Genomic DNA, 16,982 nt, shown 5'->3' on the forward strand with positions numbered 1-16,982 from the left:
TCTCTATGCTTTTCTCTAACCACAAAAGACGACCGCTCTTTGGGTGGGGATGTGAATTTGCATTTAGGCAAAACCCCCCCTCATCCTAGGAGGCCTTGAAAAGGAGCTAAGTATTAAGATAATGCCTCTCATGGGTATCTATTTTATGTTTATTTTTTGAACACCATCACTGTCTAAAAGCAAAAACGGGGACAGTGAGAAGGCTTGGTGGGTGACGGTGAATGCTACCAAGTTTGATGACCTCAGAGCCTCAATCCTCAGAGCCTCCGTGGTGAAAGGAGAAAATTTACTTCCACAAGTTGTCCTCTGACCTCCACACATATGCCATGACAGCACAAGTTCACACAGAGACTTAAAAAAGCAACTAAGTAAACGTAAGAAATAAAAGAACATCAAAATCAAGGGTGGGATCTGGGCCGTCTTTTTCTATCCCCATCACTTGGCACCTTCGTGACTAGTTGTGCTCAACCAAGGAAGAACTATGCTCCTCAATAAGCCCAGCTACACACAGATGACAAGGTCTGTAGTATTGCTGTAGATGCTTACATGGTGATCTTTCACCTTACATGAGATATCTCTCTGGATTATGTACTCCCTCTCTCAACTGAGTAAAGAATACAGGTGATTTAAGAGTCGATATTAAACAGAACATTGGCCCAGAGGGAATATACAGCCTATGGAAAGCCAGAGTCTACTTTTAATTTTCCTTCCTCGGGCACCATTTGTATTCTATCAAGCTGACAGCAGGTAGGAGCTTCTCGAAGAGATGTAGCATTATTCTCGGCTACCCTCAGATTCCTAGAACTTGAGTACTGTTTTAAGATTAAAACATTAACAGACTCTGGAGACATTCTTCTGCCCCCAAACTAAAAGGGCCTAGAGGAAATCATGAGGGAGGCTTCTAGACAGTAGACAGGAATGCAGTGAGTACCTTTGGGGACGAGACCTTCACGTGGACAATGATGGGCGCTAAGGATGTCTTTATCAGCTGTGCTGGGTGATTGATGGTGTCTGCATCAAGGACAACCAATTGCAAAGATCTCGCCAACTCAAAAATCCTTTCAATTTCACTCTGTACTTCCGCTAAAAGGGGAAACAATAAAATGTCAGGTAGTGGTCAGTCGTAATTATTACATATGCTAAAAAGAGATGGCGTAAGCTTTCAGATGTGTGTGTCTGTCTATACAGTAGAATAAACTGTTTTGGACTTTCATAAACCTGTCTAACAAAATCTTTTTCATTTTTTTTTTTGAGACACAGTTTTATTATGTAGGTCTGTCTAGCCTGGAACATGTTAGGTCAAATAGGCTGGTCTCTAACTCACAGAGGTCTGCCTGCCTTTGGCTCTCGAGTGCTGAGATTAAAGGTGTGTGCCACACCATGTCTGTTCATTTTTAAAATCTTTTCTAAAGATAAAATTGTGCACAGAATAAAACAACTAGTAGAAGAACTTGAACCAGCTCTCTTGGTGTGCTTTGTATACTTGGCCCAGCACGGTATTACTTATATAACTATGGTGATTCCACTGGAGGGTTGCTTTTAACAAGATCCACATTCAGGAAGTACTTTAGTCGGATTCACAGGGAATGTTATGCACAGTTTTGTATCCTGAGTTTTCTCAGATGACCAGAAAATTACCAAGTCTAGCTGAATTTAAGCTTTAGAGCCAATGAAGTTCTCTAAGATATAGTTGCTATAAGTTTAACTAACACACACACACACACACCAAACACATACACACACACACACACACACACACACACACACACACGAAGAGATGACTATATTCAAATGCTGCACTGTATCTTAACTGAAACATGACAGGTTGTAATAGTCAGGTGACCCAAATCTGCATCTTCTAATTAGTCAAATCAAAATGCTAGCTCTTTTCAAATGTCTGAAGCAATCCAAGTACTTTGTTTTGGGGACAGAGGCTTGCCATGCAGGTCAAACCAATTGTGATCTTTCTGCCCCCACCTCCCAAGTACTGTGATGAATTATATTAGAGCTCCTTGGCTTACAAGCCTCTCTTCTGCTTCTTCTTGTTGTTTTTGTTTGAGGGAAAAAAAACCCACATAATCAAAGCATATGTTTTCTCTGAGATACATAAAAGTTGAGCTTGGTGGTGCATACCTGGCACCGCAATATTGGGATCATGACTTCGAGGTCATCCAGGGAAACAGAGAGTGTCTCAGCCTGGACTGCAGTCTCAAAAACCGAGAACAGCGACAAAAAGTCCTTTGTATAGTTTATGAATCACTTGATGTAGTGGGTCATGCCCCAAATCCAAATCAATTTTACTAAGGGGAAAACTTTGCACAGAAGCAAGTTTCTCATCCCTTGAAGAATTACTGACATTTAACGTGTGATCTACATTAAAAGTATGAATATGGGGGCTAAAGGAATGGATCAGTAGTTAAGGGCACTTGATGTTCCTCCAGAAGGCCAAGCTCAGTTCTCAGCACCCTTATTACATGGCTCACAACCACCTCTAATCCTGCTCCAGGGGATCAGAGATCTCTCTGGCCTCCTCATGTACTCCTATATATGTGGCACACACACACACACACACACACACACACACAGAGAGAGAGAGAGAGAGAGAGAGAGAGAGAGACAATCTTCTTTTAAAATATGAGTCCAAGTAGACAAAGCACATATCACTTTCACATTATCAAATACTAACATCCTGAAGGGTTCCACGCTGAATCTCTGACCAGCTTTCAGGATATCCATTTAAGGAAACCTCTGTCAAGTTCTTATGAAAGAATAATCTACATTTGTTAGTAATAATGATCATATATCCATTTTTTCCCTAGCATGTCAGGGACAATTTAAGAAGAAATTCTTTTCAAGAAGGGCATTTGGGAAATAAAACCAATTTTTTACTGCAGTCTGTTTTAGCAGAATGATGCTGGGGTAGGTCCTCGATTTGCACTTTAATTCATCTGCCACAGTTTTAAAGAAGCATCTAGGCAGAACCACAGCGGAACAAGGTGACATCATTTTAGTTTCAAGCCACACACATTATTATAAAATAATGTAAAATCACATTTGATTACTTTCTGAAGAAACAAAAAGGCAGTAATACAAACTATACTGCCCCAGGCCCAGAACTCACAAGGCACGCTAAGTCTAAGTTCAAACAGCTCAGAAATGCCAGGGTTAAATTTACTCTGCACCAGCAATGAATGAAGTGGTGGTTCATTGTCACTGCTGCAACACTCAAAGCCCTTGAGCAATAAGCAGTGGTGGTGGAACTTGGGTAGATCAGGAGAAGTCCACATTTACACTGCGTGTGAGCCCAGCATTTGAAAAATATGTATATATGGTATAATAAGCAAATTATAGGCATAAGGAAGGCAAAGGCACTTTTATCTACCTATCTTATTTTCTTCAAGAAAAGCAGCAATCAGACAGATTCTCAGAGGGGTTCTTCATAAATCTGAAGCTGACAGACAAGGCTGGGGCAGTCAGAGAATCTAGTGCTGGAGGCCCTTAACAAACAGTCTTTACCACTAGCCTGGTGTGAGTCTGCATCTTTGGAACTGCTGATGCTCCATGTGCCCAAGTTGGCTCTGTTTGTTTATTTGCTTGCTTGCTTTTGAGACAAGGTCTTATGTAGCCTAGGCTGGCCTAGACTCCGGATCCTCTTGACTCCACTTCCCAGGTGCCAGGATTACAGATGCTTATGTCTTACCCAGCTCCCAATACTGTTGCTATTTTTTCCCCCAAGGGCTCAAGGCAACATTCCTCAAAGTGGCTCACTTCCATGTACACCCCAAAGTTTCATTCTCCTCTACAGAAGGATTTTAAGATGCTTTACAACAAGTACCCAGAAAAGACAAGTTCAAGTTCCCTGCATGTCCATCCCGAAAGTCATCATTTCTACTGAAAGGTGTGATTCTTCTGGGTATACCAGTTGGCCACACAAGAATATTATCACCTTCCCCTTCTAAGCATCTCATTTGCTCCTTTGTCAGCTATGTGTCACCTATGACAGAAACCTTATTGTGATGTTTAGGGAAAAGGAAATACGTGGTTTCCCATGGTTCAGAGCAACTTAATAGAGGAGCCTGAGAAGGTCTGCTTCCACTACACTGTTAATTGTCTAGAACTGAGAAATGGGAGGATAGAGGACGAGAGAGAGAAGAGAGAGACACATATGGGGGGGGAGGGATGGAGGGAGGGAGGGACGGAGAGAGAGAGAGAGAGAGAGAGAGAGAGAGAGAGAGAGAGAGAGAGAGAGAGAGGAAGGGAGGGAGAGAGAGAAGGGTTCTGGCTGCTGTAAGACTCTGCCCACATCCTGCCCATCAGCTGACTTTCTCCACAGATATTCAATACTTCTCCAGGCAGGTCATTGCCCACGTAGGATAAGATATTCCCCACCCACATACCTCATGCGTATATGAGAACATCTTACCTAAGCTGGATCTGGTGTTTGAACGTTCAATTATTGCTCTCTTGCTAGGATTGTTGAGGACAGACCTCTTAGCAAGAGAAATGTCAGCTGTCACTCTTGTTATTGATATCCTAAGGAGAGGAACACAGAACACAACAAGCCAGTAAAAATGTCATGTGGCTTTCTGAGAGACTCTTAGCTGCAGTAGACACATCACATACTACCATGGAACCACTGTACAGTAAACATTGGCCACCAGGATTTTAAGCAAACCCTAGCTCATATTAAAACAGAAATTATGCATGGCGGCAGGCTTTGGCTCTTTAGCTGAAAAACCACTCCAGTGAAAATGTGCTCCCTCCCTTATGGCCTGCCTGGCCAAGTTGTCTTTAAAGCACACAGCATACCAGGAGGGAATCAAAACATGAATTGACCATGCTCATTCTAGGAAACAGCTGTACAGTTTCCTCAGAATTCACAGTTGATTTGCTCTTGAACAAGACCTTCAGGATACACAACTGCTCTGCCCCAATGCTGTTGGCCAAAAAGGAAAAGCTTCATTTGATCGCAGGAAAAGACAAATCACCCAGTTGGTAACTAAGTTGTGTTTCTTGGCTCAGTAGTTGATTTCTAATATATGAAGCATTTCACCATAGACATAAGAGTAGCTTTGTGGGTAGGATGTGAGAAATGTGGTTTCCTCTCTGCAGGCACGGGAGGTTCAGTATGCTTGCACAGGATTGTGCACATCTGATAGGCACTTGTGCATATCTGGTGTGCGCTTGTAACCCCAATTGATGAAATCAATGTGACCGTGAGACTGGAGTTAGAACATACCTTGCTGCCACAGAAGACTAGAGCAGAGACTTTGTACGGACAGAGGAGAGCAACTGGAATATGTATTATCAAATGATGTCATGCAGATGTTATTTTTTTAAAATATTTTTATATTTACTTTATGTATATGAGTGCACTGTAGCTGTCTTCAGACACACTAGAAGAGGGTATCAGTTCCCATTACAGATGGTTGTGAGCCACCATGTGGTTGCTGGGAATTGAACTCAGGACCTCTGAAAGAGCAGTCGGCGCTCCTAACCACTGAGCCATTGCTCCAGCCCTTAAAATAATTTTTAACTGAGACTGCTCAGCTTCTGGCTATTATCTGTAGAATTCAACGCCAGTCTACCTAGAACAATGAGAGATAATCCACAGACCTTCCCTACCCTGATCCACACTGCATGGCTGAGTTTAGAAAGGGGAGGATCACTTCTCTTTATCCTCTTAGCAGACTTATTCTTCTCCAGGGCTGAACTCCTTTGAGGGTTAAAGCAGAGAAGGAAGCATGGATTTAATTGTACATGCTTTCACTCTTCCTGTTTCTGGCCATTTTAATACTGTCGGGAAACTCTGGTGACTATCAGCCTTGGGAAGGACCTAAAATTGTCCTTTTCATAAATGCTTGGAAACAAACAAACAAAATCTTTTTAGAGGCAGAACCTCACATATGTATCTAGATAACTTTGAACTCATAATCCTCCTGTCTCTGCCTTCCTTGTCTAGGAACCATAAGTATTTACCTCCGTGCCTAAGCTTTACCACAACAGAACATGCAGAGCTTCTAGTGAGATCTGAAGCCGGTGCTGGCCGGGGCAGCTGCGTTCATAAGCCTCAGGTGCTCAGACACTGCAATGTTTTAACTCTTTGAATGTTTATGCCTTTATAATTATTTAAGGTGGCCTCAAATTATCCCTTATAGAAACAAAAGCTGTGAGGAGATTTCCTGGGACCACTGTGAGTGCCAACCGGGGCTGGAGGTCATATTTCTGAATTTCTGTCTTCTATGCGGAGCTCACTCATGCTTTCATTGTTTTGTAAAAGAGAAAGTAGGAAAGGCAAAGAAGAAGAGTTCAACTGAGCTACATGGCATCAGAAAACACTGCCGAAAGAAAAAACTTCCGCTTTTATTAAGAAGGAAACTGAGAAGGGAGGAAATTCCCTTTATTCCAGGCAGTAAGGGTCTAAAGAGGCCTTCATCATAGCAAGAGTCTTGGTCACAATTGGTTGCACAATTCTCTTTTGGTTCACTTTTGTTTCCAGTAACAACTCTCTGAGATGACCAAGCCATCAGCTGCAGGTTTACAGCTCTCGCCCTGCTGAGAGCACCGTGAGGGTTCAAACCAGATTTGAATCAAGTGAGCCCCATATCTGAGTTTCCACTCCAGCCTTTCCACTCCAGCCTCTTCCCTTCCTTCCTTCCTTCCTTTCTTCCTTCCTTCCTTCCTTCCTTCCTTCCTTCCTTTCCAGAGTCTCATTCTGTAGCCCAGGCTGACCTCCTGAACGTTGGGACTACAGGCTGTGGCTGCTGTTCCTGCAGTTCTGAGATGTAAGCTCCTTCAGGCAGGGGCTCAGGTCTTTGTTAAAGAGTAGAACATCTGAATAGAGGCGTATTCCGTATTTCATATTCCAGAACAACCAGGTACATGGCTGTTGATAAGTGAGATGAAGTAAGGCAGAATCCAAATTTTCCAGAATAATAATTTTTGCGGTGCCAAAATTCTCTAGTTCTGCATAAGCCAAATTGTAACTCCTGTTTTTTAGATTTTGAGGAAATCATGAACAAATGCGTATGCCCATGCTTTCCCTGGGTTACAAAGTACCTTTACAAAGCTATCCAGGACAACTGGCCTTAATGTATACAGAAACAGCTGCTTTGAAAGTTAAAAATGGGGGAAACAATGCGGGTGACAGAATGCTCTTTTTCTTATTTTATTTTGTAATGAAAGAGACTCCACTGATAATATATATGGCCTGTTAGCAAAAAACACACGTATGAAGTAGCGTTCAGGAAGGAGCAGACTCTGCTCTAAACGGCTACCATTAAGATGAAGGTTTTTGTTTTTGTTTTTTTTTTTTTTACTGTTGAAGGCTCAATATTATCAAAATCACATACCATGCCATGATCTCTTTCTTCTTAAATAAAAGTCACCTCAGCAAACTTTGTACATTTGCTATCAATTGTTCCTTAGATGTATAAAGTCTTTGAACTAATGGTACCCTTCCACCCTCTTGCTTTACCACCCCCTGGTCCTTGAGCACTCTGGTGCATCTTGAAACCTCCAAAGTCTTCCCTTGGCAGTCTCCTTGAGACACTGTCTGTATTTACTGGACAGCATTCGGTTCCCCTGAAGATGAAGTGTAGCAGCTAACATCCCTGAATCGAAGCAAACCATTCTCTAAACTCAGCAAGTCTGCATGCACCCTGCCTGCTGCATGGGTCACTTCAGCATCGATCTTGGTTGATGAGACTGAGTTTTCGTTTTCTGGAGATCTCAATTTTCTTTTTACGTTCTTATTTATATGGGGTGGGCTGGCAGCAGGCACACACATGCCAGAATCTGCTAGTGGAGGTTAGATGACAACTTCCAGAAGTCCATTCTCTCTGATTATGTGAGGCCCAGGGACTGACCACAGGACACTAGGCATGGTGGCAGGCACCCTTATTTGCAGGGCTGTCTGTGGATTTTATCTGTCCCTCTGGATTTTCTATAGGAAGGTATTTCTTTCGATTATGACACATCCACTCAACTCTAATTAGTATTCCCACATTGCTAATGCAACAGCTGGAAGATCCTTCTCTGTTCCAGCTAATTAGTAAGAAGCCCATTCATTATAATGCATATTTTTAATCCCTAGTACTCACACAAAAAGTGTTCCAAAGCTGGCTGAACAGGGTGGCAAAGGAGACCCAGGGTCCCCTTTCTTTGGATTTTCATGCTCAAGGACAAATTACAGAATGTTTGGACCCCATCCCCTAATCAATAAAAAAAGGTGTCAGATTTGTCATTAGTATCTTACGGGATTATTGCTGTGGGACAAGAAGGCCCTTTATAAAACCAGTTTCTTGAATGATTGTTCTTAGCATTTGTGGTGGTTTAAGATGTCCGCCGCTTCGCAGATATTTGACTACTTGGTACCTAGTTGGTGTCACTGCTTAGGGAGGCATAGAAGCATGTCTTTCCTGGAGGAAGTCTGCTAATTTGAGGTTTCAAAAGCCACATGGCATTTCTAGATCTTGATTTCTGTTTCTTGCTTCTAATCAAGGTGTGAGCCCTCAGCCCTTAGCTCCTGGTTTCAGTCACCATGCCTGCCTGGTATAACCCTTCTGCTCCCTGACAGTTACAGACTCTCATCCCTCTGAAACTGTAAGCCCTAAATACCCTTTCTCCCATAGGCTGCCTTAGAGGGCTGGTGCACATCTTTAATCCCAGCACTTGGGAGACAGAGGCAGGTGTCTGAGGTTCCACACCAGCGTGATCTACAGAAAAATGTCCAGGCTTTTCAAGGCTACAGAATGAGACCCTGTCTCAACAAAAACAAATAAATAAGTAAATAAATAGAAGCTTGGTCGAGGTGATGATGCATGTGTGCATGTGTATATGTATAAATGTGTTTTGGAGGAAGAGTTGTTGGAGAGCCAAGGACTCCGAGCAGAATCATTTCCTCATATCTTATCTTCCAAAGTTTGCAGTCCACTACCACGAGCTCACCCAGCCCAGGGTTGGTGAAACCCATGTACAGTGGAAACTCTGGGGAATGCTGTGAGATACGAAGTCATTTAAACATTCGAGTTTAGTTTTCTCTAGTGTTGGAGGCCAGTACAAAAAGAGAATTGTGGTTGAAGCTGAGTGGAAGGTGATGTTGGTTATAAGATAGAGGTTTCTTTTTCCATTTATGGGGTGCAATGGCAAACAGTTTTCATTTCCGTGGTACAGATGCTCTGTGACATCACCAACAGACGTTTCCTCCCATCAATAAACTCTGTACTAAGTTTTAGCACCTCTCTAAGTTATATGCTTAAATTCTTTTTCAAATTGTCTCTCACTTGAATGTTCGTGGGTTGTTTTGTTCTGTTTGTTTATCCATTTTAGTCTGCATGTCCCTTGAGCATAACTCCCTTGTCTTTAGGACCCTATCCTTGATGGCTTCACAGGATTCGTGCATGATCTCAGGACACAAGATGATGCTACCTGATTGTCTAAAAGCTTAAGACTGTCTTTATGAAATCCAGTGCTGTGCACACTGAACATGTGCTAATAACATAAAATTAACTAATAAATAATCGAATTGTTAATTAATTAAAATTAAATTAATTAATTAATAATAGATAAAATTAAAAAAAACTTAAAGCCTCGATGAGAACGTTTGGGGATTTGAAACATATGGTGTAAGTCAGCGACTGCAGCTGGTGAGGTACTTGTTCATCAGCCTGCCAGTGCTTGGCTGAGCAGCTGCACAGACCTCACCGGAGAAGATGACCCCTGGGTAGCGTTTGTGATGTGAAACAGAGGCACTCTGTGCCTACCGTGTCCCCCGAAGGCTGAGTGTCACCGAGTCTACTCACAGGAGTCACTCTTGCACGGGGACACCGACACATCCAGTAGGTTCTCAGGAGCGGGCTGGTCCCGCATTTTTCATTTTTTCCTTACGTATGTTAACAGTTAGACTCAAACAAACTGAGTGAGGCACAGGCCCAAAGTGGCTCACATTTCCAAAGAGTGAAAAGAAATGTTGTGCAAGCTTTTGCTTGTTGCAGTCAAACAAATGGGTTTTGTCTACTCCGCTGTACTGACTTGGAATCGGGATCTGAAAAGTGGTGCTGAACAGGAAAGCCCCCTAACCCATGGGTCTCTAATGTGCTCTTTCTGAAAACCACAGGGCATCCTCTGACCAAGATGTCCACCATACTATAGTCACAGCTCTGGACAGGCTTCCGTCGGTCTGTGTTGTTTGTGCTGTTTCACCGTGTCGGTGTCCTCGGTAGGACTGCTCTCTTGGCTGATTTCAACTCAAGACTATGAGCTGTTTTCCCTCCTTTTATTAATTGGTAAAAACATAGCACAGCAGATTGTCACAGCTCGAAACACAGCATTCCCCACACAGAAGACGTGCTAGCATCTCTGAGGAACTCCCAGCCAACTCCTTCTTCTTCAACTCTGCAGTGGGCTCACTGGGATTTTCTTCAGTCCTGTCCTTTCCTTACCTGAAGGCAAGCTTTCTCCCGTCCCCCATCTCTACTACCCATTTCTCTCTAGGCACACCTATGCGTCAGACTCATCCAGACCTGCCCGGCTCCAGCTGTGGCTCTAGCTGCTTCTGGGATTTCACCACCCCCAGATTCTCTGCATCATTAGACACCATGAAAACTTGGCATTGAAATGTTAATTCTATCTTTAATCTGAAAGAAGTTTCAAAACTGTAGATACAGTGGCTGAGGCAGGTAAATTCTACGTGACTCAAGACAAGCCTGTGCTACAAGTAAATGAACAACCTTTTCCTTGGCCTCAGGATCAAAGATGGTATCAGTCTTCATTGACATGGCAACTAAGATGCTCAGCTTTTTTCCCTTGGCCAAACATTCTGAAGTAGTTGCTTGTTCTCATCAATGCTGTGCTTGGCCTTTAATAACACTGTTTGGAGGAATGGCATGGGGAACCAAACCAACCTAACGTAAGCGTAGGCCGAGTTACAAGATGAAATTTGTTCCCATCAAGAACTGTGATGGAATTGGGGGTGGGGGACTGCTCGGGAGCTAAAACTTAGGTTAAAACCACACAGAACTGAAAGGACTGTGCACATGCAACCAAGACAAGCAGACCTGACTCTCATGTTAGTTGCCTGCCCTCCACAGAGGCACTTGTGGGTCAGAGTTATGGCCCAGAACACCACAGGACAGGACACAAACCACTACTGTAAAGTTAGAGTCCAGGTGAGTTTCCCAGTAGCCAGAACCTTCTAGACTGTCTATCTGACAGTGGTTATCGGAGGACCAATGAGCACTAAAGAGCTCATGTTTCCTCTTCTAAGATTCTAATATTCACTGTGTTCTTCCTGTTTCCTCTCAAACAGCTTAATTTCCCACCTGTCTTCAGAGCGAGAGTGGAAGAGAGGGAGAGAGAGGGAGAGAGAGAACCATGCTTTCCCTTTTTAAGCAACCCTTTGTGCCCACTAGATTATGGCACAGACAACTTTGTTTTCTCTTCATCTGAGGTATACAGCTAAATCGTACCTCCCACTCTTCCTCGAAGCTAAGAACACAACAAAGTTCTAGCCAATGAAGTGAGCTTTTATGTGCATTATTTGCAGGTCCTAGAGGTCCCCTCCCTCTTAGCTGACTGGAAAACACAAGCCAAAAGCCAAGGGCCCCAAATGGCAGGGGAAGTAAACATTCTGCCTGAGATTTCCCTCACCACTTACCTGATCTTCCCCATCAGGAATTCCTGTCTCTGATCAGTTAGTGAGTAAAATTAAGCTTCTAGTGTGTTCAAATCATTACGAAGCTGGGGATCTATTAGTAAGGTGACCTAGCCCAAATTCAATCACATACTTAGAAATTCACCTAATGGCAGACAGTCATTCCCATTTCTTCAATGCAGTTTTCCATTACTAGAAGTAAAATCACAGCTTTGTGAGTGTGTGTCTGTGTGTATGTGTGTTTGTGTGTGTGTAAGTGTAAATGTGTGGTGTGTATGTGTGTTTGTATGTGTATCTGCTGTGTGTGCATTGTGTGTATATGTGTTGTATGTGTGTGTATAAGTGTATGTGTGTTGTATGTGTGTGCTTATATGTGTGTGTAAGTATAAATGTGTTGTATGTGTGTTTGTATGTGTATGTGCTATGTGTTCATATGTGTATATTGTTGTATATGTGTGTTGTGTGTTTGTTGTGTGTGTATGAGTGTATATGTGGTATGTGTTATAAGTATATACTGTGTATATTGTGTGCATGTGTTTAAGTGTATATGTGGCGTGTGTGTGTTATATGCAGGTATCCACAATAGACGGCATTGAGAATCCCGATCTGGTCCAGTCCACCATTTTCATCTGAAGCAGAGCCTTTCATAATCCAGCGCCAGCAAGTCCTCACGTGGCTCTCACCTCCTCCTACAGCAGTGAGGTTGCTGGCACACGAGAGTCAATGCTGGTTTTTATGTGAGTGCTGGGTGTCTGAACTCAGGCTCTGTTTGTGCACAGCCCTCTTACCGCCCCGTCCAGCCCTTGGCTCTTTATATTATAGCTAGTCTTAGAAAACAATTATTTTCACATGGCTACATAGAAGGCTTTCTTGACAAATCATAAATACATACACATATTTGTATGAAATTACACATATTATTTCTAAAAAAAAACAATGTGCAAATAAACAGTTTCCTTCAATAGTGACTCTCAAGCCTATGTCCAAGTGATGACTGCTCCCTCATTAAGAGGTTGTTTCCAGAAGGTCTTTCTTACAACAATAAATATACTTTCGAATCATACGCATGTGAATACATGCATTTACACACATGCACAGTTCCCAGACACTACCCAACATGAGCAATGGGCCATTACATCCATCAGAAACAAACCTTTTACCCAATTTCTTCATGAAAACCAGTTTAGTAGGAACTCACTCATAGTGGAGAAACTAAATACAAATATGCATTATACCCAACAAAGAGATTAATTTCCTTTTCCAGGCCCTTCTGTCCTTGGGAACCTCAGGCTATACTTCATATTTTCATAGCTGCCCCAGAGCGCACTCTCCTGGAAGACTGAGTCCAGCTTAACTCTTAGACTCCTGAAGTGGTTGGACACAGATCCACAAATAAGTTCATCACACTTGTTCAGTTAAGGAAACAGCAAAAGACAAAAACATCTGTATGTCTCACCTCCCATCAAACCTGTGCTTCAGGAAATCAAAGAGGGCTTTCTGCATCATGTCTGTTACCTTTGCAGAGGTGAGAGAAAAGAACAAGGCAAACACAACAGAGAGAGGGAGAGACAGAGAGAGAGAGAGAGAGAAGTCAAAAGTGAGAGAGGTGGAAGCAAAGGACACAGTGACCGAGGTGAGCCCCCGTGACATCCAGGCAGCTACAGTGGCTCTCAGATGGCAGACTTTCGTGATAATCAGACACAGCTGCTAGTGTCTCCCGTGCTCCTTCTCCAGGGAGCTGAGGAATGAGCCTATAGTTTTCACCAGGACCCCAGGCAAACCCTCCTTCCTATCCCTATTCACAAGGATGCTGGCCATCTTCTCCTGGCTGAGTCATGTTTGCCTCTAGTGATACGCGGTGGGTAGTCTCAAAGTTGGTACAGGGCTCAGCTGCCCTGCTTGCCTGTGTGTGTTGGGTAATCTCCTTGTCTGGACACTTAACTTTCCGTTCATAACTTTCCTGCTCATTGCCTGGCATTTCCAGCTCAGAGAAGGAAAGATAGGATCTTAGATCTGCCTCAAGAAGGTCATTAGGTCATTCAACAAATATATACTAAATACTTTCTTTCCGTCAGACGTCACCCTATGGGGAGGGGTGGCTGGCCTGAAGGTTGTCCAACTTCAGATTTAGATATTACAACCCACTAGCTCTATCCATTTAAGCACAAACCAGGAAGGCAAAACTTGAAATGTCGTGCACCACAGCCTGTAGACTTCTTCATTACATGGCGATGTTTAATTAATCTCCAGAATTTAATCCTGGTTTTACCAGTTGTCCCCACCTCTACTTTCACATACCATGAGCCGCCTTACACCGGTTCCTATCTGTAACCAAACCTTGGAGGGCCCTGAGTCCGAAGGACAGTTCCCAGGGTTCTTGGTCAGGAAAAGGGGGGTAACAGATGAAATGTGTACCTCATAACCTTTCAGTGATGGCCCCACCAACACCACAGGACGCATTGATGGTACAACATCATACGGAGGAATGTGCTCCGTCTGCAAAAGACGAGTCAAAGACAGTGAGAAGGTAACTCTGAGCCTTTCTCCCTGACAGTCGCAACATCCAGAATTCTCAGTAAGTGACACTCAGGGTTCCCACTGAGGAGGTCCATCCCTCACTCTATAGCGGGCCACAGCAATGGAACGGCCACAGGCGTGTACGGAGAGGAACCTTAGCAGGAGTTTAAAAGGAAAACACAACTTACCACTTTCTGCTTCTGTTTTGCTAAAAGACAACAATGAGAACCATATCAAAACATGTAATCTCTGTAAATGATAGCACATGAGTTTAAAGGGACCCTGTCACTGTCCTCACGGCTTGCCTGGCACCCTCTAAGCTGGCCACTGCCCTCTGCCACTTTGCTCTGAACGGGCTGTGTGGGAACATGAAATACAGACACCTTCCTCTCTATACCGATGACTTTTCCATTAGAGGCTGGGGATGGGCACTCAAGCAGCACAGGAAGTTGTTAGCTAACTACTAAGCATGTGTGTGCCCACACTGGATGTGCTATTCACAGTGGAGCTGAGGGCAAGCTAGTTAAAGGAAATGTTAAAACAAAAACGATACAATGTAAGCAAAATCATCATCACCTCAAGCATCCCTATTATTGTTGTTATTGTTTCTGTCTTGTATTTGTGACATTGGTGAACCCAGAGGTGACACTGCAGATGTTGTCTGTTCCTTCTGAATACTGATATATCCATTTCTACTATGCTTCTTTCAACTCGTAGCCAGTCACTGTCCCCTGTCCCCTCCAGGTGGTAAGAGAAATGCTGGTCACAGAGCCCAGTGTCCCGCAAACAAACAGAAAGCAGAATCTATTTCCCAATCAACAAAGGTGGCTTTGCTGCCATCCAAACAGTGGGTCCTGTCTAAATACAGTCACCTAGAACTTCTTTCTCAGTCCTGGAGGACCGAGCCCCCAGAGCTGTCCCAGAATGCACCTGACATTGAGAGTGTTAGCCTGCGATCTGAACTGGTGAGGCTGGGTGGTGCTCTGAATTGGCCACATGTCCTGGTCAGAATTACAGGAGTCAGAGAATGTGAAGATCTTCATAATTCCCAAAGACACACAGTCTTTACTGAGATACCCTCTCTCCATGGCATTAATTCTAGGACTCGGCTGGAACTGCCTGATGTCCAAACATTAAAAACAAGGTAACCTTGGCTGTAGCGAGGCTACAACCCTCCCAGGATGTACAACGTGATCCCAACACATGCCAGAGCTTCGTGAACATGCTGTACATTGCTGTGAGAGTTCAGGAACTTTTATCTCTTTTGGCCTCACAATATTTAAGTATCTTGAGTGCTTGGAATAATGAGCTTGAGGTTGGTCTGTACAGGGAGAGTTACTGGCTATAGGTGGTGAATGAGATTTTTCAAAATTATACTGCTGACCTGGATTCTTCTATTATCGGTACTATCCAAATCAAATAGCATCCAAATGAGCAAGGCAATTTTACATAAAAGAAGCCTTAAATCTTTAAATCTTTCAATCAACCCTTTATTTCCGAACTAGTAAAAGTGTTCTCAGATAGCAGCAAGACCCCCTCACCTGTTGTTGTGGGAGTTGCTCGAAATGTTCCTGAAACCATTTCTCCCAGACTGGAGGAAGAGTTTCCACTTGATTTCCTGGAACACAGAAAGGAACTTAAGACTCACTCCCCAGATCCTTTGAAAACAGAAACTGAGAATCCAAGGCGTTCTTTGGCCTTCCACTAAATAATTCACAACATACCAAATCCTGTTGGAAGGAAAGAATCTTCTCCAGTGACTTCTCTGACCTCCTTTCTCAGAGAAAGCGGAGAACTGACTGAGACCTGGAAATACGTTGTCAATTCTCTTCCCCAATTATCTCTACAAAACTTGAGCAGAAAGATGCTAGTAAGGATGCTCTTTGGAGCTCCATGTTTACCTGAGACCAGTGGCCATCAAAGCGCTGGTCAGGGGCCATTCAGTTCAGAACAAGCAAGAAGACAGGAGAACTTTTAAGAGTGTGTGTGTGGGGGGGGGGGAGAGTGTTCCTTGACCAGTTCTGCTGCCCACAGTCATGGCTCTATCAATAGAAATTCAATTATGCTTATATTCCTGTAATGAGCTGGTCTGCCACTTACTGGCAGGCTGGTGGGACACACTACAGTATATCTTTGAGTATTAGTTTTCTCCATCTATGGACATAGGAGTTATCTATACCCTACAGAGAGGAGTGTGATAAATGAGCCTCTGTGAATAAGCCCTTATTCTCTTGCCTCAAAGTAAATGATATATATTTACATATATATGTGTGTATTAATAATAGTCAATGATGGTAAGAAATGGGGAGCCATATTCTGGTAGGGGTTAATCAAGGCTACACAAGATAAATAGGTAAACGCATAATATTTCTTAGAGTAGTTAAGTGTAGTAGAAATAATTAAGTTGGAAAGAGATGCAAAATACAGGGAAGGGGTGGGTATAATTTAAAATATGGTGGGGAAGGAAGGTGTCACTGGAGTGGTGCACAGGGGCCTGAAAGAGACAAAGCAAAGGAGGAAGAGGGGTCTCAAGAGGGAGAGGAGGGGGAGAAGGGAGGGGAGGAGACAGATGCCACTGTCTCCAGGAAGGGTCAAGTGTGCTGAAAAGCAGAGAGGATGAACTGTGTAGAGCGAAGGGAACAAGAGGATTAATAATAAAACATTTTTACAAATTACTCATTAGAAGGGTGGGTTAACTGTACTTCTCAGATCTTCCATTATTCTGGAAAGGTTTTCTTTAGGATAAAAGCAAAGGGAACCATAAATAGCACATTTTTTTTTTAGCTGAAAAAAAAAATCTAACTGAAAAGAG

The 16,982-nt window shown here is 43.2% G+C and overlaps 1 protein-coding gene across 3 annotated transcripts in view; it reads right to left on the minus strand.

Annotated features, from left to right (window-relative positions):
* Nucleotides 1-16,982, minus strand: part of CACNB4 (calcium voltage-gated channel auxiliary subunit beta 4) — a gene marked incomplete at both ends in the record, with an annotated part of 243,661 nt that overhangs the window by 16,231 nt on the left and 210,448 nt on the right. For all 3 annotated transcript variants that reach the window (XM_080927132.1, XM_080927133.1, XM_080927134.1), the window contains 6 exons: nucleotides 932-1,083; nucleotides 4,424-4,533; nucleotides 13,110-13,168; nucleotides 14,069-14,149; nucleotides 14,359-14,378; nucleotides 15,712-15,788. In XM_080927132.1, the coding sequence (XP_080783258.1) occupies nucleotides 932-1,083; nucleotides 4,424-4,533; nucleotides 13,110-13,168; nucleotides 14,069-14,149; nucleotides 14,359-14,378; nucleotides 15,712-15,788 (499 nt within the window). The remainder of the gene's footprint in view (nucleotides 1-931; nucleotides 1,084-4,423; nucleotides 4,534-13,109; nucleotides 13,169-14,068; nucleotides 14,150-14,358; nucleotides 14,379-15,711; nucleotides 15,789-16,982) is intronic.

The sequence above is a fragment of the Micromys minutus genome (genome assembly GCF_963924665.1).
Source record: "Micromys minutus genome assembly, chromosome: 13".
Classification (NCBI taxonomy): Eukaryota; Metazoa; Chordata; class Mammalia; order Rodentia; family Muridae; genus Micromys; species Micromys minutus.